A 24,789-nucleotide genomic window follows, 5' to 3' on the forward strand; every position below is an offset into this window, starting at 1 on the left:
AAACTGGAATTTCCTCATATATAAGTTAATATTATTTTATATTAGCTTATTGTGCATATTTAGGCATTAGTTAGGTTAGGTGTTTTAGCTATGTTGGCGATTATTTGTATTTGGTGTACGTGGGTGGAGCATTTACAGGGTGATTCGAACGGAGGTCACCGAAGCACTGTTCGAACGTCATCAGTTTTAAGTCTAAACCCGTCCTCGACAGAAAAGGTTAAATGCTCGTTAATCCCAGCCCGTCCTCATCAACAAAGACCAAATGCTCGTTAATTTAGCCGTCAGACTTCCTGTTAATGAATGAAAAACGGTTTACACACGACTCACAACTGATGACGTCCGAACACTTCCGGAACAAGTGCTTCACTGACGACTTGTGTTCGAACCACAACGCTGTAAATGCTTCACCCACGTACTACAGAAGGTAGAAATAGCCTAAACTACTCTATCCCTTTGAGATGTATTTTATTTTCACAAATAAATGTACTTGAACTTGTACGTACTACAAATAATAGCAAACAGAACCTTAAACACCTAACCAATGCCTAAAAATGCACAATATGCTAATATTGTGCATTATGCACAGTACACACACTCTCTCTCTCTCTCTCTCTCTCTCTCTCTCTCTCTCTCTCTCTCTCTCTCTCTCTCTCTCTCTTTCTCTTTCTCTCTCTCTCTCTCTCTCTCTCTCTCTCTCTCTCTCTCTCTCTCTCTCTCTCTCTCTCTCTCTCTCTCTCTCTCTCTCTCTCTCTCTCTCTCTCTCTCTCTCTCTCTCTCTCTCTCTCTCTCTCTCTCTCTCTCTCTCTCTCTGTTTACAAAGTGGAAGTGTTTGACAGCTAAATCTGATCAATAGTTTTACAGCCTCTTGTAAATACCTAGTACCTACGGGATCACCATAGCCCGTGCTACTTGGAACTGTTTGGTCCGAGTAGCGAATCTTTAACAACAACAACATGTAAATACCAACAGGCTTGGCGCGCATTATGGGTGTGTGGGGGACAGGCCTAGTGAACTGTGGAGAGTATGGTAGTGGTGGTAGTGGTGGTGGGTGGTAGTGGTGGTAGTGGTGGTGGGTGGTAGTGGTGGTAGTGGTGGTAGTGGTGGTAGTGGTGGTAGTGGTAGTGATGGTGGTAGAAACTGATGTGGACTAGTGGTGTTGGTGGATTGGGTGGAGGGAGACGAAGTGATTGTGGTTGTTATAATAGAGGCTGGTGGGGGTGGTTGTGGAGACTGGTAGTGGTGGTAGTGGTAGTGGTGGTGGTAGTGGTAGCAGTTGTATATGAATGAAACTGTGTGGGAGGGGGGTGGTTACCTTGAGGTGCTTGCGGGGCTTAGCGTCCCCGCGGCCCGGTCGTCGACCAGGCCTCCTGGTTGCTGGACTGATCAATCAGGCTGTTGGACGCGGCTGCTCGCAGCCTGACGTATGAGTCGCAGCCTGGTTGATCAGGTATCCTCTTGGAGGTTCCTTATCTGGAGCCGATAACAGCCGGAAAAATTGAGTTTTGATTTTCAGTAACTATAGTGGTGGTGATTGGGTTTAGGTCTTATCAACCTCTGGAGGATTATTTAAACCACCACAATAGGCCTACCAGCGAGTTAGGCTTATTCGTGTACATTGTCCAGGGGTTAAAGTATACTCTCAGAATACATACACAAAATATACATAGAAATGTACTCTCATGAACAAGTCATAGGCCTGGGAATATAGGTAACTACTGAATTAAAATACTACTAATAAAATAGTCATAGACCTTCAACTCATCTACTCAAATTAACAAGCCCAGAGGATTGATTGATTGATTGATGAAGATTAAGCCACCCAAAAGGTGGCATGGGCATGAATAGCCCCGTAAATGGTGGCCCTTTTGAGCCCAGAGGAATCTTGTGACCCAATAATAACCGCACCAGGGCCTACCAGTATCACAGATAACCATCCCAAACCGCTTACATTGACCGCTAACCGCGTTCCTAAACGACCGCAATTCCCACATACCGCAAATGCCTACTTACCGCAAACCGCAAATGCGTTCTCAGCGAACTCCCCATACAACCGAAACTTGGACTAACCGCGGGTTCCCTACCCAAAACACCGCGAATTGCTCCCGTATTCCCCGCAATTCACACGTCTTAAAAAAAAAAAACACTTTCTGTAGGCCATGAACTACGGGCTCACCATAGCCCGTGCTGCTTGGAACTTTTTGTTCCAGGTAGAAAATCTTGAATATTATGGCTAAATTATTATCCACGGTCAACAAGATCAATATAACTAATGAACAAATCCACAAGGGCCGTGACGGGGGTTCGAACCTACGTCTGAGAGGATCCTAAACGCTGCCTTAATCATAATAACTACTTTCTACCACCAGGCTACATGCTTTAACAACCACATTCTTAGCAGTCCACACGTCGTAACTACCAGTTATTATCTTGAGGTTATCTTGAGATGATTTCGGGGCTTTAGTGTCCCCGCGGCCCGGTCCTCGACCAGGCCTCCACCCCCCAGGAAGCAGCCCGTGACAGCTGACTAACACCCAGGTACCTATTTTACTGCTACATAACAGGGGCATAGGGTGAAAGAAACTCTGTCAATTGTTTCTCGCCGGCGCCCGGGATCGAACCCGGGGCCACAGGATCACAAGTCCTGTAGTCCCGGGTTAATATAAGTTTTTATGTTATTTAAACGTTATTGACCTTTTGATAACGAAAAAAACAAGTTTAGACTTCATTGTGAGTTTTCTAAGTTACTGGAGACTTAAGCAATCAGAAAAAACACTAAACAGGAACAGAGAAAAATTCAAAGTTATACAGTATTGTATTTCACAAAACTACAACACACTAGAATGAACAACAACAAATGGAATTAAAAAGCAGCAAATAACACCGAGATTCTTAATTAACATCACTTAATTAATAGTTATATTAAATTATTTATTGAGACAATAAGATATACATAACAAATTTATATATAATTAAATATCGAATTTGTATTATATTGTTGATTTTATTGCTATTTTAGTGTGAGAGGTGAGAGTGTGTGAGAGGTAAGAGGAAGAGTGTGTGTGAGAGGTTAGGGGAAAGGGGAAACCGTTTAAAAGGGAGTGTGTAAGGGTAATTTGCTTGTCTTCTGTGGAAGAGACGGTGATCCATCAGCGGGAGGGAAGGACGGAACGGGGAAGGGAGGGTAGGAAAGGCATGATATGATAGAGGAATGAGTGCCAGTGCCTTCACCACTGGCATGAGTGCTGTGGCAACTCAAGAGAATCCGGAAACTAGTTAATCAACTGTGCACCCGGAAATGTTGAGTATATTTGACTGTACAGCCGGTGTATACACACACACACACGCACACGCACACACACACACACACACACACACACACACACACACGCACACACACACACACACGCACACACACACACACACGCACGCACACACACACACACACACACACACACACACGCACACGCACACACACACACACACACACGCACACACACACACACACACTCAACACACTCAACAAACCGAACCGAGAGAAGATTTTACACTCCGTCGCACTCACGACAAATTACCTCAAGGCAGCTCTAAGTGACAGATGAGGCGGGCACATCCACCCCCCCCTACACACACACACACACACACACACACACACACACACACACACACACACACACACACACACACACGCTTGGGCCATGGAGACTCTTGCAAGACGAGACGGAATGTCTGTCTGTCACATCGACGACAAATTACCAAGGAAGGGGGTAAAACGGCTCTCTAGTTACTGAAGAATCTCTCTCTCTCTCTCTCTCTCTCTCTCTCTCTCTCTCTCTCTCTCTCTCTCTCTCTCTCTCTCTCTCTCTCTCTCTCTCTCTCTCTCTCTCTCTCTCTCGAGAGAGAGAGAGAGAGAGAGAGAGAGAGAGAGAGGAAAAGTGGGCTTCACGTTGATATTTAAGTATTTAGCACAACAAATACACAGTGAATCTGTTGTTTTGGTCGCTGGCATCTGTTAAAAGGCGTGTCTGTCGCTCTACCAGCCAGGCCAGAGTCCTCACACTCAGAAAGCAGCTCACTCTGAGCTGTAATCTTCCCTTGGAGCATCAGAACAGCATCTGTTGGCATATATCACTCTCCTTCATCCACACTATGAATGCTGTTATCCTCAAAAGTGTGGGGATAACATATGATAACACACACACACACACACACACACACACACACACACACACACACACACACACACACACACACACACACACACACACACACACACACACACACACACACACATACACACACACACACACACACACACACACACACACACACACACACACACACACACACACACACACACACACAGGAGGATTTCAAATGTAGATATGATAGAGTCCAGTAGGCTCAGGAATCTGTACATCAGTTGATTGACAGTTGAGAGGCGGGGCCAAAGAGCCAAAGCTCAACCCTCGCAAGCACAACTAGGTGAGTACACACACCGGATCATTAGGACATACCTGACGAGAACGCGTTTCCCGCCTCGTAACAATTCATTGCCTCAGTTAAACGTGGTTGGTCGGACTCGTCTATGTACTTGTACTGTACTTATAAACAGAGCCATGTGATGCATCAGGTGATCATAGTGATCAGGTGAACTTACATATGTAAGTTTGTAATATTTTCACCTTATACACACACACAGTTACAGCCCCGCTCCTGTGCCAGGTAAGTCCACTACGGGATCACCATAGCCCGTGCTACTTGGAACATTTTGTCCCCAGTAGCAGTTCATTTTCTCATTAGGTTCTCATCTCCGTTTACTAGCCTCGATAACCCTAACCCTGTCCATGGAGGACAGACGGAGACGGAGTTATCAAGGGGAAAGCGCCAAGCCATTACGACTATTTAAAACTGGGAAGAGATCAGGATAAGGATTTGGGATATGACGGGGCAGGGAAGGTACGGTGGTCATCCACTTGTAGACGGTCGGGGATTGAACGCCGACCTGCATGAAGCGAGACCGTCGCTCTACCGTCCACCCCAAGTGGTTGGGTAATACAAGAAAATGTAAAAATTCTGGTTAGCATTGTAAATGTGTGGCCACGTCTGTGGTTGAGAGAACAAGAAACTTGCCTTGATAAAATAGTTTGCTCTTGTCAATACTCCCATTGTCCCTAAGTATTTTGTATGTAGTGATTTGGTCTTCCTTGTTTCTTCTCTCATTTTAAGATACGAAGTTAATTTTTTAAAATTTCTCTCGTAACATATTCTCTATTTCTCAGCTTTCGAATTATTGTAGTCGAATACGACTGAATTTTTCCACGTACATTTAGTATTTTGCGAGATCATATATCAACGCTGTTATTGCACATTCCAGAATTGGTCTGAAATGATGACCAACTTTTCATTTGCAGCTGATGATATCCGGTTTGTGTGTGTCAGGACACATGCTTGATGTGATATCATCTCCAAAGTGTTATTTTTCAATGCCTGACACTACTAAGTTTTTCCTTTCTATTCAAAATCTTGTTTCCAGCAATTAACTTCATTACATTGCACTTACTGGAATTAACCTCTGGTAGCCACTTCTTTGACCATTCTTCCAGTCACGAATATTCCTGTATTTTTTTTTAAGCCTGTATTAATATTTAACTTCCTCGTCATTTTTAAATAATCAGTAACATTATATATTAGAAATAAGATGTCTATTCCTTCTAGGAAATAATTCACATAGATAAGGAAGAAGTTTGGCAATTATAGTGTCCCCTGTGGGACCCCTCACTGTGACTCTTTGTGTTAAGTTGCTTAGGTACTCTCGTGCTAAAATAAATAAATAATATATATAAACCCCCCAAGGTCTTCTCTGAGTACTCTTTATTTTCTTCTCCGAGGCTATGGGTCCCTACACTTGCACCAGAGGTGGTACCCCTTCTAGATATATATAAATAAATAAATAAATATACATATATATATATATATATATATATATATATATATATATATATATATATATATATATATATATATTAACACACGCATACGAAAGGGGGTAATTTAATTAAAATTTTAAAAATTTTCTGCAGATTGATATCTTGAAAGTCTCTCTCTCTCTCTCTCTCTCTCTCTCTCTCTCTCTCTCTCTCTCTCTCTCTCTCTCTCTCTCTCTCTCTCTCTCTCTCTCTCTCTCTCTCTCTCTCTCAGACCCAGGCAGACAGAGCCAGGCGATGCCAGAGGGTATCTAAAAACAGCTTAGACAGAAATCCAATTAAGACAGTATTTTTCAGACTGAAGGTTATAGTGTCATAGTGAAGTATTTAAATGACAGGTTCACTATCCTGGTAGACGGGCGCAGATTGTGTGTGTGTGTGTGTGCTCGCCTATTTATGCCTGCAAGATCGAGCTCTAGCTCTTAGCATCCATTTATCGGACCAGCTCTGCAACCTGTTCAAGTCATCCTGGCTAATCTTACAATCCTCATCTGTCTCAATCCTCCTCATTAGTTTTGCATTATGTGCAAACATCGACATAAAAGACTCAACTCCTGCAGTCAAGTCATTTACATAAATGAGGAACAGTGTGGGACCCAGGAGTGATCCTTGAGGCACCCCGCTTGTCCCTCTCCGCCAGTCCCACTCCTCGCCCCTCACTCTCACTCTCTGACATCTGTCTGTTAGGTAATTCTTTACCCATGATAGTGTGTTTACCGTGTTAAATGGTTCTTTATCTACCCCTGTCAATTCCTCTGAGAATCTTGTAGATGATAATCATGTCTCTGACTTTGTTGTTTAAGATTCGCTACTTGGAACAAAAATTTCCAAGTAGCACGGGCTATGGTGAGCCCGTAGTTACGTCTCTGACGCTTCTGTCATGATAACCGCAAGGTAACAACACAGTTCGTCCTCTTAATTATGGTTTTCCAACATCAAGAAAACGGTTAATTTAAAGTGCCCTTATCCTAACCTGCCAGAGGACCCAAAACAAAAAATGGGAACAGTACTTCACTTTCGTCAGCCGTTTTCATTTTCTAGTACGCCAATTTTTGACCTTATGTTACGCCTACGAGCGAAAAGCGACGTTCTAGTGGTGGATTGTATTGCAAACATTGCTGATTGTATTCTACTGGAGCGTGCTTTCGTTCCTATATTTCGGAATGATGTCTATATACACTCAATTATATATCCTTTTCTGCTCCTATAAGCTTCCTTATAGGAGCACCTTTGGGTTGTGGTATATGATGTCCGTTTCCCCCCTGTTGCTAATCTCACAACTTTGTATTTTATAGATTAATACAGGATAATATACAACCTTTCTGTAGTGTATTAACTTTAATACTGTATTCCCTGGAAACACAAACCGAAACTGTCTCTATTTCCCGCTTGTTACAACTTGTAATAAAGTTGTTACATCTTGGCTTAACGTGTTTATGACGTATTAGAACGTTGTTACAACTTGCTATATTGGTTGTTATAACTGGTTAGGAGGTGTTAAAACTTGTTCGAACGTTGTACCAACGTCGTAGTTTCGGTGTTTGGTGGGTTATGGGTGGGTACACAAAATAGAAATTTATTTTACATTCCATTCATTAAAAAAGTAATAAAAGTACGAGCTACTTTTGTTTACTTTGATGGATATAAAAATAAGTGATAATTTGATATCGGAAGTTGTGTGGTTTTATATATGTAAATGATCTCTTGAAGTTATCTTGAGATGATTTCGGGGCTTACCGTCCTCGCGGCCCGGTCCTCGACCAGGCCTCCTTTTTGTTACACATCCCCCAGGAAGCAGTAGCCCGTAGCAGCTGTCTAACTCCCAGGTACCTATTTACTGCTAGGTGAACAAGCTTATTAGGGTGAAAGAATCTCTGCCCATTTGTTTCCGCCTCCACCGGGGATCGACCCCAGAGCCTCAGGATTACGAATCCCGAACGCTATCCACTCAGCTGTCAGGTGTCACAGATGAATTGAAACATTTCGTCCATGGTCACAATGTTTCGTCAAGGCACTGGAGAAGATGAACGTCGGTACAGTCAAAACATCTTTGAGTTGAACGATAGAGAGCCGCGATGAACACTAATTGTGGAACCCCTCGTAATATGTTAATTGGCTGAAAAAGGTATAATTATCTGATATTATTGAGAACTATGACGCTAATACAAATTAAATATGGCGTCAATGTCTTACCTGACAGCTTTCACCCTGAGGCCCCTGTTCACCCTAGCAGTAAATAGGTACCTGGGAGTTAGGCAGCTGCTACGGGCTGCTGCTTCCTGGGAATGTGTAAAATAAGGAGGCCTGGTCGAGGACAGGGCCGCGGGGACGCTAAGCCCCGAAATCATCTCAAGATAACCTCTCGAGAATGAATGAACAACGTGTGAATGAACAACGCATGAATGAACAACGCATGAATGAACAATGCATGAATGAACAATGCATGAATGAACAACGCATGAATGAACAACGCATGAATGAACAATGCATGAATGAACAATGCATGAATGAACAACGCATGAATGAACAACGCATGAATGAACAACGCATGAATGAACAACGCATGAATGAACAACGCATGAATGAACAACGCATGAATGAACAACGCATGAATGAACAACGCATGAATGAACAACCCATGAACGAACAACGCATAAATGTACATCCTACTGTTAAGTAAACATCATGATTTAACTACTACCACCAGTAGTTACACTACTGATTTAACTACTAGCGTAAAGATGAATGCAATTCATTCTCATTCTTCACTGACCGGGAAACTCCGCTGCGTGTTGACCTCTACCCTCAAAAGCAGCTAAATGAATTATAACACTAAATACCTACTCCATCCTGCTCGACATCAGCGACTGCAAAACTTGATGTAAAGCAAAAGTAGTTTGTACCCTTACGTATAAACGGTTGTTTAAGGATGGCCTGCTTTCATTTTATCCCCCAAACATTAGGACAAGGATGAGAACGATCAATTTAAAATGGTCTCTCCTAACCTACCAGGAGGACCCAAAACAGAAAACGGGACAGTATGTTACTTTCGTCAGTCGGTTGTATTTTTTAGTACGATTATTTTTGGCCTTATGTAACGCATACGTGCGAAATGCGACGTTCTTTGTATGATGACAGGTTGCTGGCATAACATGGCAGTCGTATAAGGACTTAATTAATATATACAATGAAAATTGTTTCAATATCAATCTTCATTGCTTTTCAGAAGTCTCTGTCTCTGTCTCTGTCTCTCTCTCTCTGTCTCTCTCTCTCTCTCTCTCTCTCTCTCTCTCTCTCTCTCTCTCTCTGTCTCTGTCTGTCTGTCTGTCTGTCTGTCTGTCTGTCTGTCTGTCTCTCTCTCTCTCTCTCTCTCTCTCTCTCTCTCTCTCTCTCTCTCTCTCTCTCTCTGTCTCTGTCTCTGTCTCTCTCTCTGTCTCTGTCTGTCTGTCTGTCTGTCTGTCTGTCTGTCTGTCTGTCTCTCTCTCTCTCTCTCTCTCTCTCTCTCTCTCTCTCTCTCTCTCTCTCTCTCTCTGTCTCTGTCTCTCTCTCTCTCTCTGTCTCTGTCTGTCTGTCTGTCTCTCTACTCTTTTCAGTATACGCCATATAATGAATATATTTTCCATGTATAACATATTATTAGCTTTAAGTGTATTTATATATATACATCATACAGTAGTTGTAAATTAAACAATTTATTATACAAGTATGTAAATATTTCCATGATTCAAAGACTATCAATATGTTTTATTATGTTTACAGTGTTCTTGTTTTACAGTAAACTGTATTTACACGAGTAGTTATGAAACGCTTTGTTACAAATATAATTAAATAAATCATTAACGATAACACGGCTCCCCTCATTAGCCAGGATTCAGAGAACACACACACACACACACACACAGCCGGTGGCCGAGCGGACAGCACGCTGAACACGTGATCCTGTGGTTCCCGGGTTCAATCCCGGGCGGCGGTGAGAAACAATGGGCAGAGTTTCTTTTACCCTATGACTCTGTTACCGAACAGTAAATAGGTACCTGTGAGTTAGATAGCTACTACGGGCTGCTTCCTGGGGATGTGTACTCACCTAATTGTACGTTTATACACACACGGGTGGGCAGAATAGCCGAGTGGACAGCGCTCTGGACTCGTAATCATAGGGTCCGGGTTCGATCCCCAGTGACGGCGGAAACAAATGGGCAGAGTTTCTTTCACGTGTGTGTACGTGTGAGTTAGAGAAATATATGTAGCAGATATAATAGAGGAAGAGTATAGACTGGTTAGAGAGGCGGGGTCCAAGAGCTAATAGCTCTTCAGACACAAAGAGTTAACACAGACACAAGCACCTCCCGAAACGCAGGCGAGGAGTCACAATAACGTGGCTAAAATATCTTCACCAGACCACACACTAGAAGGTGAAGGGACGACGACGTTTCGGTCCGTCCTGGACCATTCTCAAGTCACAATCAACTTGAGAATAATCCAGGACGGACCGAAATTCGTCGTCCCTTCAGTTTCTAGTGTATTTCTACGACGTTTCGGTCCGTCCTGGACCATTCTCAAGTCAAAATCGACTTGAGAATAATCCAGGACGGACCGAAACGTCGTCCCTTCACTTTCTAGTGTGTGGTCTGGTCAACCTCATCCCACCACCTCCAGCAACTGACTGAACTTCCAACGCAAATCACTACCCCAAAACCCTCAATATAAACCCACCCACTCAGCGCCCAAACTTCAGCATTAGTGCCGTTAAAAAGAGCGGAATCAGCGAAGGAGATCAGCGCCCCAGGGCACAATTGCAGACCCTTGTATCATACCCCCAAAGTGTTACACTACCCCCTTTGGCCCCACGCTAAATAACCCCAAAGTGCTACCCGGTAGCCCAACCAATCAGCCGCTGTTTAGGATAATCATATATTACCCCCTGATAGCGATAGAGATAAGGGATAATCGGCACATTTACTCAGTGAGATAGGTAAGGGGTTAACCATGCACCACCACCTCCTACCCACACACACACACACACCCATTGATACCAAGTAAGATAAGGACGTCTGGTCAGAAAACACGAATTATAACGCGAGCAGGAATGACTTCTCCGGCAGGGCAAGGGAGAGTTAACCAGTTGGGCGGAGTCTACATCAACGGCCGCCCTCTGCCCAATCACATAAGGCTCAAGATTGTCGAGATGGCCGCAGCTGGGATTCGACCCTGTGTCATCTCCCGGCAGCTGAGAGTGTCCCACGGCTGTGTGTCTAAGATCCTCAACAGATACCAGGTAGGTGGGATTAGGGGGGATTAGGGGAGGGGGGATTAGGGGGGGATTAGGGGGGATTAGGAGAGGGGGGGAAGGGGTAAAGTCAGGTTTTTGGTGGAGGGAAGAGGTTCACAGAATCATCGGTAGCATGATATAGTTTATAATGCTCCATATTATATATAATTGATCGACAAAACTGTGGGGGTTTTGCTTTCAGTCAAATTCCTGTCGCACAAAATAATTTTAATTAATAATAGTGTTTATTACTATGATTTAAAATAGTTATTGCTAAACATAGACATAATTTTATCTGTAGATAAAACATTTTATCTACAGATAAAAACCTTTTAAATCTAACCTTTTTATTGTGGTTATTAACTATGGTAATTAGTGAATTCTAAATTTATTTTGTCAGTTGGGACAAAGAAATTTTTACATTTAGATTTTTTAATTTCTTTTAAATTTCTAACACAATGAGCCAGAAATTTATGAATATCCTAAAAATAGAATTCCAAGACTATATAATGCCCAAACGGCCGAACAAAGTGCTAAATCATAACTTTTTTTATACTTTTTTTTTTGGTCTGTGTCTAGGTAAAGATATCCTATTCTTTATTATCTGTTTCAATGGAAAGTTTTCATGCTATCTTCGGGGGTTGCCAATTAGGGAAAATATCTCAATTATCAGCCAATTTCTCAGATTGAATAGTCTGACCGCAATGGATTAATAGACAACTTAAACGATCTGAACCTCTTTCTTCAGCCAGGGCGGCTCTTTCGGGGGGTTATTAAACCATTTAGAAGCTCTGAAGCTCTAAGCGGTCGATTCGTAGAGCTTCCGTTCTTGTAAGCAGTGAAATTAATCCCGTCAGAGCCGACGTGATCGAGTCATGAGGTGTAAATCACATAATTTACCACGTAAATACTTTCTAAATCCTGTCTAGACAGATTATAAATATGAGAAATTGGCTGATAATTATGATATCTCTACTAACTTGACTGGCAACCGAAGATAACATGACAATTTTCACTCGAAGCCTAATCAGTCAAGAACGAGATGTTGTTGTTATAGATTCAGCTACTCGGAACAAGTTCCAAGTAGCACGGGCTATGGTGAGCCCGTAGTGGACTTACCTGGCACAGGAACGGTGAGATGTCTTCACATTAACATACACACAAAAAACAGAAAAATACAATTATTTTGCATTTTTGAAAACATTCCTGGAATTATTTTCGTTTATTTTACAAATTTGTTGCTCATTGTGTCTTGTTCATGATAAAATTAAGAAAATAAAATAAAAATCGTTATATTTATAAACTAATAAATCTTCTTTTGCATTTTACAACGATTTCATAGTCGCCAACAATTTTAAGATTTTGTATATATCATTTTGATATATAGAAAGAACTGTATCTCTGTAACATTGTTGAGAAGTTCACTACGGGATCACCATAGTCCGTGCTATTTGCAATTTTTTGTTCCAAGTACCGAATTTTAAACAACAACTCTGTAACACTAAAAATTAACCTACAAAACACTGCAATATTAACAGAATCTAAATAAAAATTAGTATTGAATGAGTATATTATCAATTAATTCACTTAACTCTACGTTAAGCAGTGTTAATTAATGACAGTATGATATTTGGTTTTAGATTAGTTTAAGCTACTATGACTATAGATTATAGATTATGCAATATATAATTTTTATATTCACCTGTTATGATGTTATTATGACTTCTATGTAATAATATATTGTATTTTTGTATAAACTAACTCAATTTCAAGTATACAGCTAGCCATTAAAAATGATTTTTTTTAAGATATAACTTGATTAAATATTGGTTAAAAAATTTGCGAATTTAACCTTATTTAATATTGATTAAATAACTTTGCATATCACGTTTATTAAACATATAGCAATAAATACATAACAAAAAACGTAAACAAAGATAAATATTTAAGGGAAACTTGATCATATTTTAATGCCCTCTCTGAACTGACTCTTCTGCTTCTCCCCTTCTGCAGGAGACGGGTTCCATCCGGCCGGGGGTGATCGGGGGTTCGAAGCCCCGCGTCGCCACGCCGGAAATCGAACGGAAGGTGGCCGACTACAAGAAAGAGAACCCTGGTGTGTTTTCCTGGGAGATTAGAGACCGGTGAGATGCCATTTTTCTTATGATTAAACAGACAATATTTACACCACTGTCTTGTGCCTTGGTTTTTTAATCTTACTTTTTCTTGGGGATTTTTGTGTTTGCTTGGTTCGAATCCTTCAGGGGTTATCTGGAAATGATTTCGGGGCTTAGTGTCCTCGCGGCCCGGTCCTCGACCAGGGCCTCCTTTTTGTTACACACCCCCAGGAAGCAGCCCGTACCAGCTGTCTAACTCCCAGGTACCTATTTACTGCTAGGTGAACCGGCGCATCAGGGGGTGAAAAATCTCTGCCCATTTGTTTCCGCCTCCGCCGGGGATCGAACGCGGAACCTTAGGACTACGAATCCCAAGAGCTGTCCACTCAGCCGTCCGTGGGACCAATTGAGGAGTTTTCGGTTGGATATTGGCTTGGGGACCATTCAAGCTTCTTCACATGTATATGTATATATATATATATATATATATATATATATATATATATATATATATATATATATATATATATATATATATATATTTATATATATATATGTATATATATATATATATATATGCCTAACCAGAAACGTGTGAACCCAATCAACCCACCTAACCCCTCGAGGCTGACGCATGGAAAACATCGGTATTACGACGTTTGAAAACTTTACAAATACGTCCAAATCGTAACGGATTGATCGATTCCGTCCAAAAAACGACGTATTAAGTGCACGAAACCTACCCAGCCATCGCTAAGTGTGTTCCTTACGTTATTTACGCATTTATCCATCGTTTATCCATCATTTATCCATCGGTTATCTACTATTTACCCACCGTGGCAAAACCATCGTTCGCACGCCAGAGCGATACGATAAGGAACGTTGAAACGACAATCGTCGTATTCACCAGTTTACGAAACATTTTGAGCAGACGCAACAGTCTGATGAAAAACGAGGAGTGCCGAAATAGTTCATAAAAAAAAGGCTGTGAAAGGTGATTTATTGCAAATTAAAAAAAAAAAAACCCTTATGACTCGCACTAGTTATGTCTTCAGCCGTAAACCACTTGTTTCATTTGGTTGGTAATTGGTGTAGTGATGTCTTTATATGACGCTAATTGGCACGGGTATTCTCCTCCATCTAATTGGATATTCCCTATTTTGTAATTATATCAACGGACACTTTCAATGGCAGTGGGGGTGTTTATAATCATTAATTACCACACAAGTGTTGGTATAAAACACTGCTTCTCAAATTATATCAAAATATAAAATGAACAAATCCACAAGGGCCGTGACGAGGATTCGAACCTGCGTCCGGGAGCATCCCAGACACTGCCTTAATCGGCTGAGCTACGACAGGGTTAAAAGGGTTGAAACCGAAGTTCTACTGAACTTACGAACGCACGTTCGAATCCTCGTCACGGCCCTTGTGGATTTGTTCATTTGATGCATCACGTTAGTGTGATCTCTGTGTGTGGTATATCAAAATATATCTTTTTCTATATTTTTATTTTATAAAAAAGTCTTTTTTTTTCTTTTTTTTTCATTTTGGTCGTTCTTTTATTTAGGACAGACGGCACTTTTTTTTTTTTGCAGGGATAATCCTGAGTGGGCACTAAACCTCTGGCTATCCGACTTTACATACAATAATTGTAAACCAGTTTACTTTTACATATGTACCTACATATGCACCTGTAATCAATAACGATAAATGGGGCAAGGCGAAGCGCTTCAAAATGGTCTGAGGGATAAAGGTGAAGATCTGAGAGGAAGCGAAGTCTTGCAAATGGAAAATCCCTAGCATGAGGAGCTGTAACTTTTTCTAGACTTGGAAACATTTCCTTTCTAGGGGTCACGTGGAACCATGTACCAGGAAAAAGATAGTTTAGAAGCAGTCTTAGAAGATCTTGAACTGATCCTTAATGACTAAAGAGATATCAGGCGAATTAGTCATATACAATTGGTGTATAAATGCACATATGATATATTTACTTGCTAAACAAGTATATGTGGGGTATACCACGTATGTATATATGTGGGACGTGCCATGTTATATATATATATATATATATATATATATATATATATATATATATATATATATATATATATATATATATATGTCAGGGGCACCTGACACTGATGGTTGGACCCCACACAACAACATCCTGATGGGTTGGGGCGGGTTGACTACAGCCAAAAGTCTTGAGCTATTGTTTAAGGCGAATGACTGGCACCTCTTCCCCTTTTCTTTATTCTCTTCCACGCACTGTCTACCTCCTTTGTCTTCTTTTATTATCGTCGTTTTTGCCTCGCACCGTCCTCTCAAATCGGTTCTCATTCCCTTGTTTTTTTCCCAGTGGGATATCTGGCTTTTTTTTTCTTCCCCAGTGGCATAGCTTTTTTTTTTGATTGGGATAGCTGTTGTGTTTCAGTGGGATAACCTTTTTTCAATGTGATATCTTGAGTGGGATATTTTGTTTCGGTGGGATGTCTAGGGTTTTTTTTTCAGTGGGATATAGTTCTTTAGGTGGATAATTTTTGGGGCAAATATTTTTCAGTGGAAATCTATTAATTTTCAACGGGATATAAATGTTTTTTCGACGTGATATCTATTATTTTCAACAGGATATTTATTTGTTTGAGTGGGATATCTTTTTATAGAGAGATATTATCGTTTTGCAGTGGGATATCTTTTTTCAGAGAAATATCTTTTCGCTGACGTGATGGAGAGGCGCGTGTGTGTGTATATTTGTGGGCGGGTGTTTCTGGGCAGATGTTTAACAAAAAAAATCTCTTCAAATTTTTTAGATATCATTTAGCTTGGCAGATTACCATTTGCGATAGCTTGATATATGATGCACGCTTGACCTCTTGGTCCTTACTAAATACTTCATAATGCTGAGCCAACATAGCGTAGACCCAACATAACGTAGACCAATCACAGGCTAGAATTAACACAGGCTAGAATTCGTCAGCAAAACACTCTTTAAGACATGTTTAAACGTCATCAGTTGCGCCTCGTGTGTGTAAAGTGTTTTTTCTTAATGAACACGTGGTTTGGGCGCCTGGGTTAATGAGCATTTGGCCCTTGTTTATGAGGACGAGCTCCTAGAAGGAGGCAACCAGCGTCTTGAAAGACCTCCGGTGATTCACTGGATTATGAGAATCGAATCCCGGAGTTTCTGAGACCTTGCTTGTGGTGTAATCCTTTTAAGTCTGTCTCTGTCTCTCTCTCTCTCTCTCTCTCTCTCTCTCTCTCTCTCTCTCTCTCTCTCTCTCTCTCTCTCTCTCTCTCTCTCTCTCTCTCTCTCCCTCTCTTTCTCTCTCTCTCTCTCTCTCTCTCTCTCTCTCTCTCTCTCTCTCTCTCTCTCTCTCTCTCTCTCTCTCTCTCTCTCTCTCTCTCTCGTGTCAGAGAGAGAGAGAGACTTAGGGTTTCGGAGTATAGAGGTAATCGGTCGACTTAGCGAGCGAGCGGCCACGATACCAAGTCAATGTTCGATCATTCACGGTAGGCAATTAAGCCTCAATTAGGCGTTAGAGTTGAGATCGTGGTAGCCGGGAGCGGCGTCAGGCCATTACCGCACCTAATCACCTCCTCAACCACCCACACACACACACACACACACACACACACACACGCACACGCACACACACACACACACACCAACGAGTAATAATCGATAATCCACTAATGGTGCGTGAGAACATGCAAATGATCCAACGCAGGAACTTGGTCTTCTAGGGTGACCACTACGGGCTCACCATAGCCCGTGCTACTTGGAACTTTTGGTTCCAGGTAGTGAATCTTAAACAACAACAACAACTAGAGTGACCACAGCTGTAAGCGATTGTTTAGGTCAATCCGGATGAAAAAAAAACATGTGAATGAGAATCAAGTTGCCATGAAAATTGTATTCAGGTTATAGATATTTGCTAATAGAGGCTATTGCTCAGTTTAGCTTCGCAGAATTCTAGGTCTTAAGGAATTCTTAAGCTGTTTTCCAAGTGGATCCCCTTCTCTCTCTCTCTCTCTCTCTCTCTCTCTCTCTCTCTCTCTCTCTCTCTCTCTCTCTCTCTCTCTCTCTCTCTCTCTCTCTCTCTCTCCCTCCCTCTCTTTTTCTCTCTTTCTCTCTCTCCCTCTCTCTCTCTCTCTCTCTCTCTCTCTCTCTCTCTCTCTCTCTCTCTCTCTCTCTCTCTCTCCCTCCCTCTCTTTTTCTCTCTTTCTCTCTCTCCCTCTCTCTCTCTCTCTCTAACGGCTTGGCACTTTTTCCTGATAGCTTACGCTAATTTACCGTGACCATCAATTATACTTTAGAAATTTCAGAGAAAATGAAATGGTGATTTACTTTTATCTTGACGTAAATCTTACTAAACTACTAACTAAACTTATTTAAAAATCTTCTTAAAGATCTTAATCTTACTAAACTACTGCACATTAAACTATTTTGACTTCATGTATAGGATATATATAATTAATCCCTGGTATCCAATTCTCAGTTGGATACCAGTTATAGGTACCTGTGAAAGTTTTTTTATTGTGGGCACCTAATGGTGCAATTGACACGATAACCGGTTAATTTTTGAGGCCTGTGTTATCTTGAGATGATTTCGGGGCTTAGCGTCCCCGCGGCCCGGTCCTCGACCAGGCCTTCTTTTTGTTATACATCACCCAGGAAGCAGCCCGTAGCAGCTGTCTAACTCCCAGGTACCTATTTACTGCTAGGTGAACAGGGGGCATCAGGGTGAAAGAAACTTTGCCCATTTGTCTCCGCCTCCACCGGAGATCGAACCCGGAACCTCAGGACTACGAATCCGAAGCGCTGTCCACTCAGCTCTCAGACCCCTCTGTATATGCTTAAGTTTCTCACGAAGAATTTCCCTCTACAATGAAATATTCTATTCACTTTCCATTATCGTCTTCAATCATTATACTATTAGTATAATGACCCAACACAAACAGGTAAAGTCCAATGACGTCGTTTCGGTCCGTCCTGGCCCGTTATCAAGTCCGAAACGTCGTTTACGTTATATGAATTTCCATTCCTTTCCCTCCGTCCCATCCCAAATCCTTATCCTGACTCCTTTCCAAGTGCTATATAGTCGTAATGGCTTGGCGCTTTCCCCCTGGTAATTCCCTTCCCTTCGTTAATGTGGGTTACGTTACTCGTTTCAGCTACGTTGTTTAAGCTCAGTTACTGCGTTATTTATAATCTTTCAAATGATTTAAAGTAAGCCAAACATGCATTCCTAACTAGATCAAACCTGCATCTTTAACTAGACCAAACCTGCATCTTTAACTAGGCCAAACCTGCGTGCTTAACTAGACCAAATCTGCGTCCTTAACTAGACCAAACCTGCGTGCTTAACTAGACCAAACCTGCATCCTTAACTAGACCAAACCTGCCTCCTAAACTTGACCAAACCTGCGTGCTTAACTAGACCAAACCTGCGTGCTTAACTAGACCAAATCTGCGTCCTTAACTAGACCAAATCTGCATCCTAAACTAGACCAAACCTGCATCCTTAACTAGACCAAACCTGCGTTCTTAACTAGACCAAACCTGCGTCCTTAACTAGACCAAACCTGCATCCTTAACTAGATCAAACCTGCATCCTTAACTAGACCAAACCTGCATCCTTAACTAGACCAAACCTGCGTGCTTAACTAGACCAAACCTGCATCCTTAACTAGACCAAACCTGCGTGCTTAACTAGACCAAACCTGCATCCTTAACTAGACCAAACCTGCCTCCTAAACTAGACCAAACCTGCCTCCTAAACTAGACCAAACCTGCATCCTTAACTAGACCAAACCTGCATCCTTAACTAGACCAAACCTGCATCCTTAACTAGACCAAACCTGCCTCCTAAACTAGACCAAACCTGCGTGCTTAACTAGACCAAACCTGCGTGCTTAACTAGACCAAACCTGCGTGCTTAACTAGACCAAACCTGCATCCTTAACTAGACCAAACCTGCATCATTAACTAGACCAAACCTGCATCCTTAACTAGACCAAACCTGCATCATTAACTAGACCAAACCTGCCTCCTAAACTAGACCAAACCTGCGTGCTTAACTAGACCAAACCTGCATCCTTAACTAGACCAAACCTGCGTGCTTAACTAGACCAAACCTGCATCCTTAACTAGACCAAACCTGCATCATTAACTAGACCAAACCTGCATCATTAACTAGACCAAACCTGCATACTTAACTAGACCAAACCTGCATCCTTAACTAGACCAAACCTGCCTCCTAAACTAGACCAAACCTGCGTGCTTAACTAGACCAAACCTGCATCCTTAACTAGACCAAACCTGCATCCTTAACTAGACCAAACCTGCATCATTAACTAGACCAAACCTGCATCCTTAACTAGACCAAACCTGCATCATTAACTAGACCAAACCTGCCTCCTAAACTAGACCAAACCTGCGTGCTTAACTAGACCAAACCTGCATCCTTAACTAGACCAAACCTGCCTCCTAAACTAGACCAAACCTGCCTCCTAAACTAGACCAAACCTGCGTGCTTAACTAGACCAAACCTGCATCCTTAACTAGACCAAACCTGCCTCCTAAACTAGACCAAACCTGACGGGCATACCAGAGGTGTTTGACACCTGTAATATTTCCACTGCACTACCAGCCTTGCTGTCAATCATAGCTTATTAATTCAGTATAATATTTTCAACGTTTTGTACAAAGTGAGTTTCAGAATTGGTGTATTTTTTTGTCAAGGAATATTCGAAGAATTCTCAGCACGAAACCTTGCAGTCAACATATCTTTTTTGAATATATTATATTTCTCTTCAACTGATACAACTGATAATGTTCTCTTCAAGAACATTATATAGCTATAATATAATAATGATAATGATAACGATAGGACTTGATAATGGTCCACGACGGACCGAAACGTCGTCGTCTCTTCATCTTCTATCATCTTGAGGTTATCTTGAGATAATTTCGGGGCTTAGCGCCCCCGCGGCCCGGTCCTCGACCAGGCCTCCTTTTTTAGAGTCTGGTTTGGTAAATATTTGATTCCTAATCATTATTAAGGGCTTTCACACCAATTAAAACATACATTAATAGGTTCGAGACATACTGGGACTCCTTAATCTGAGTCAGGGAGGTGTCATACAGGTGGCCTGATGGCTGAGTGGACAGCGCTCGGGATTCGTAGTCCTGAGGTTCCGGGTTCGATCCCCGGTGGAGGTATAAACAAATGGGCAGAGTTCCTTTCACCCTGATGATTATGTTCACCTAGTAGTAAATAGGTACCTGGGAGTTAGACAGCTGCTACGGGCTGCTGCTTCCTGGGGGTGTGTAACAAAAAGGAGGCCTGGTCGAGGACCGGGCCGCGGGGACGCTAAGCTCTGAAATCATCTCAAGATAACCTCAAGATAGCCAAGAAATCAAGTGGTATATGATATCAGAGTGAAGAATAGTGGTAAGTTGTTCAGGCCCCTGTTCTTGAGCCTCTATTGTTCACCTTGTTCACCACATGTTCTCATTTACAAGCAGGAGGGACCAAGTTCAGTACATGTTCTGATCGTACTCAGAAAACTCAGGTTAATTTAGGGATGCTGCAAGTAGGCCTAACTAGACTTTCAAAATTGGCCTAATATTGTACACTGTTCAATGACTGTACAAGGGGTAAAGAGATCTAAACAACCTGTTCTTCTAGTCAGACGACTTGTTCTTCCAATCAGACGACTTGTTCTTCCAATCAGACAACCTGTCCTCCCAATCAGACAACCTGTCCTCCCAATCAGACAACCTCTCCTCCCAATCAGGCAATCTATCCCCCCAATCAGACAACCTCTCCACCCAATCAGACAACCTGTCCTCCCAATCAGACAACCTGTCCTCCCAATCAGACAACCTATCCACCCAATCATACAACCTGTCCTCCCAATCAGACATCCTGTTCTTCCAATGAACCAAAAAACAACTATCTAGTCCTCTTTGTCCTCTGATACTGGATTCAAATCACCATCCGCTAACTACCCTTCACCTAACGAGGTGTTCCAGGCAGTTCCAGCTTGCATGCCAGCGGCGACTGAATCTCAACTTCTCTCTTCCAGTTTCCAGGCGTGTAAGAGGAGGGGCTACCTGCCTTCCATGACATTAATTGAGGAGTTAGATTTCCAGATTAATTATTAATAGAGGATCAGGTTAATTACGAAAGGGGGGAGGAACGTGGGTGAATTATGTCTGGAAAAAAATTGAAAACTAAATTAAAAGGAACTTTAAGAAAGTTTAGAGGTGTGAGACTTGTAAATTGAGATTTTTTTTAATTATATGTTATATTTTGCTGTTATTTGTATTAATTAATTTTTATTTGTTGTAATTATTTTTTATGTTCATTTTTTGTTTGCAGTTATCTATCCTTTTTAATGGAATAATGTGATGTTGTTGTTTAAGATTTGCTACTTGGAACAAAAAGTTCCAAGTAGCACGGGCTATGGTGAGCCCGATAATCTGATGAATTCAGCGGCGTCTCGGTTTAATACGATGAATTAAGACATTACAACCGATGACAACTCTGATTACAACGGATTAATCACACTAAATCGATTCCGTCTCTTTGAATACGTCGCATTAATCCCACGAAAGAATTAGTAACAATTTACATTCGTTGAATTAATCCTACAAAGAACCATGAAAACACAGTGAATGCAATTAATCCCATGTATAAAATATTTGGGATTTTATGTCGATTCCGACATTTTTGGTTCATGGCTAATCATTCCGTGAAGGGAGAGTTAATCTTTTGAGGACATTGAGTCTGTTGATTAAAAAACTTTGAGAAAATCTTTTACGACTTTTCCCTAAAATCAGTGTATGAGTCTGATTGACGGCTTGATCGATTACGCAGCTGTTGTGATCGATAACGCGGCTGTTGTGATCGATAACGCAGTTGTTGTGATCGATAACGCAGCTGTTGTGATCGATAACGCAGCTGTTATGATCGATAACGCGGCTGTTGTGATCGATAACGCAGCTGTTGTGATCGATAACGCAGCTGTTGTGATCGATAACGCAGCTGTTGTAATCGATAACGCAGTTGTTGTGATCGATAACGCAGTTGTTGTAATCGATAACGCAGCTGTTGTAATCGATAACGCAGTTGTTGTGATCGATAACGCGGCTGTTGTGATCGATAACGCGGCTGCTGTGATCGATAACACAGCTGTGTATGATCGATAACACAGCTGTTATGATCGATAACGCGGCTGTTGTGATCGATAACGCAGCTGTTGTAATCGATAACGCAGTTGTTGTGATCGATAACGCAGCTGTTGTGATCGATAACGCAACTGTTATGATCGATAACGCAGTTCTGGAGTATGATAACAAGTTTGACGCTGCCAATCATGTTACTCACGACTCTAAAATTACTCGTAAACAACCTTTCTGATTAATTAGCTTCTGTAATTCACCCTTTAATTGCCAAATTTCTCCCTCACTCTTGTTGTTTATTCTGTAATAGGCAATTTCCTCCACTTAAACCACCTTTGTCTGTCCTAGAGTTTGTAATCTCTCTCAATTGAGCTTGCAATATCAGGTAATTTACCTTGCCTTGTCTGTCCTGCAACTCATAATTCCTCTCATCTGAGATTCCCCGGTGCCTTAGCATAATTTTACGTCAATTAAGACGATGTTGCAAGGTAATTGCATGCAGTAATTGCCACGAGGTGTAATTAACATGCAATATACCTGACATACACACCTGTCTTGAGTTCTCTTCCCCTTCCCCCCCCTCACACACATCTGGCAACCACTTAGGTTTTTAAGGTCTCTAATCTGCTCATTGGTAATTCTGTTCTCGAGTTTTGATTGGCTTAAAGTTTGTTGAAATTTATTCCTATTTTAATACTTTTTTGGGTCCATTTTCTGTTGTTTTTTATTATGTATTTCTTTCATTCAAATTCTTAGTAAATCAGACTCATTTTTGCTCTGATTGGTAAAGATTAAGCTACCCAAGAGGTGGCATGGGCATGAATAGACCGTAAAATTCTGCTCTCATATACATTCTGATGTATATGGGAACTCTTGAATTTTCTGTGACTTGTATAGTGTATAGATATATAGACTTGTGTAGTGGTATATAGATATATAGACTTGTGTAGTGGTATATAGATATATAGACTTGTGTAGTGGTATATAGATATATAGACTTGTGTAGTGGTATATAGATATATAGACTTGTGTAGTGGTATATAGATATATAGACTTGTGTAGTGGTATATAGATATATAGACTTGTGTAGTGGTATATAGCTATATAGACAAAAAGTCTTTGTTTTAACAATTACGTATTAAGGTGTTTTTTTTACTTATATTTATGTCTTGTTTTTCTGTGTCGTTCATCTTCACTTTTCTAGTTTTTGTTTGTTTCCTTGTTTCACACTGACGATTTGTGTGTGTGTGTGTGTGTGTGTGTGTGTGTGTGTGTGTGTGTGTGTGTGTGTGTGTGTGTGTGTGTGTGTGTGATTGTGTACAACTTCGGCCGTAACTGTCTCTACATTATCAATTGATCACTACAGCCGGGATTTAGTCCAAGTCCGCCACTACTCTACACGTCCAACACTTCATGCCAATGGGACGTAACTCACTAGCATGACTCTGCTTCATAAGTTTCAATTACTTCCTCTTGCTTCCCTACCATTACTTGGTTGTTTAACGCGATATCTTTCGCGAAGCATGTGTGTGTGTGTGTGTATGTGTGTGTGTGTGTGTGTGTGTGTGTGTGTGTGTTGTGTGTGTGTGTGTGTGTGTGTGTGTGTGTGTGTGTGTGTGTGTGTGTCAAGTACAGGGAAGTTGCAAAGAGAATCTATTGTTAACTTTGCTGTTGCATTGAGTTATACAGACTCGAAATCACTGAACCAATGAACCTGAGATTCGATTTACTCAACCCGTTAATTTTTTGTTTGTATATGCATAGGTCAGTGAGTACGACAGTGACCCACGTACTCACCTATTGTCAATGAGTACCAGACTGGTCTTACAGTATTCAGTATATATTCCAGTTTATGAATCAGTATCAGTATGAGAATCAGTATTTTTTTGTCTATATAATGAATTGTGTACAAAAATATTTTTTGTTTATGGTTAGGCGAAGTGGTTTGTTCATTGGTACTTTTCACAGTTGGGGGGGGGGGACGGTTGTCATTTAATCAGGGTAGTCTAATAGTTCGTCCTCATCAACAAAGGCTAAATGCTCGTTAATCTAGCCTCCCAAACCCCCTGTTTGAGAATTAAAAACTCCTATCATTCAACCAGTTCTAAGGCTAAGCTCGTTAAAGCGGCAGCCGACCAGCAAAGACTCGTAAATTTTAACGTATTGCACATTAAAAAAAAGTGTGTTTTCCGAAGCATTTATTAATGAGAAAATCAACTGGAG

General features: G+C 41.4%; 1 protein-coding gene across 1 annotated transcript in view; it reads left to right on the forward strand.

The window, feature by feature from the left end:
- The window catches only part of LOC123763329 (paired box protein Pax-7), a 122,423-nt gene that overhangs the window by 30,627 nt on the left and 67,007 nt on the right, over positions 1-24,789 (forward strand). The window contains exons 2-3 of the mRNA XM_069303019.1: positions 11,069-11,259; positions 13,267-13,397. Coding sequence (XP_069159120.1) covers positions 11,069-11,259; positions 13,267-13,397 — 322 coding nt within the window. The remainder of the gene's footprint in view (positions 1-11,068; positions 11,260-13,266; positions 13,398-24,789) is intronic.

The sequence above is a fragment of the Procambarus clarkii genome, chromosome 49, assembly GCF_040958095.1.
Source record: "Procambarus clarkii isolate CNS0578487 chromosome 49, FALCON_Pclarkii_2.0, whole genome shotgun sequence".
NCBI lineage: Eukaryota > Metazoa > Arthropoda > Malacostraca > Decapoda > Cambaridae > Procambarus > Procambarus clarkii.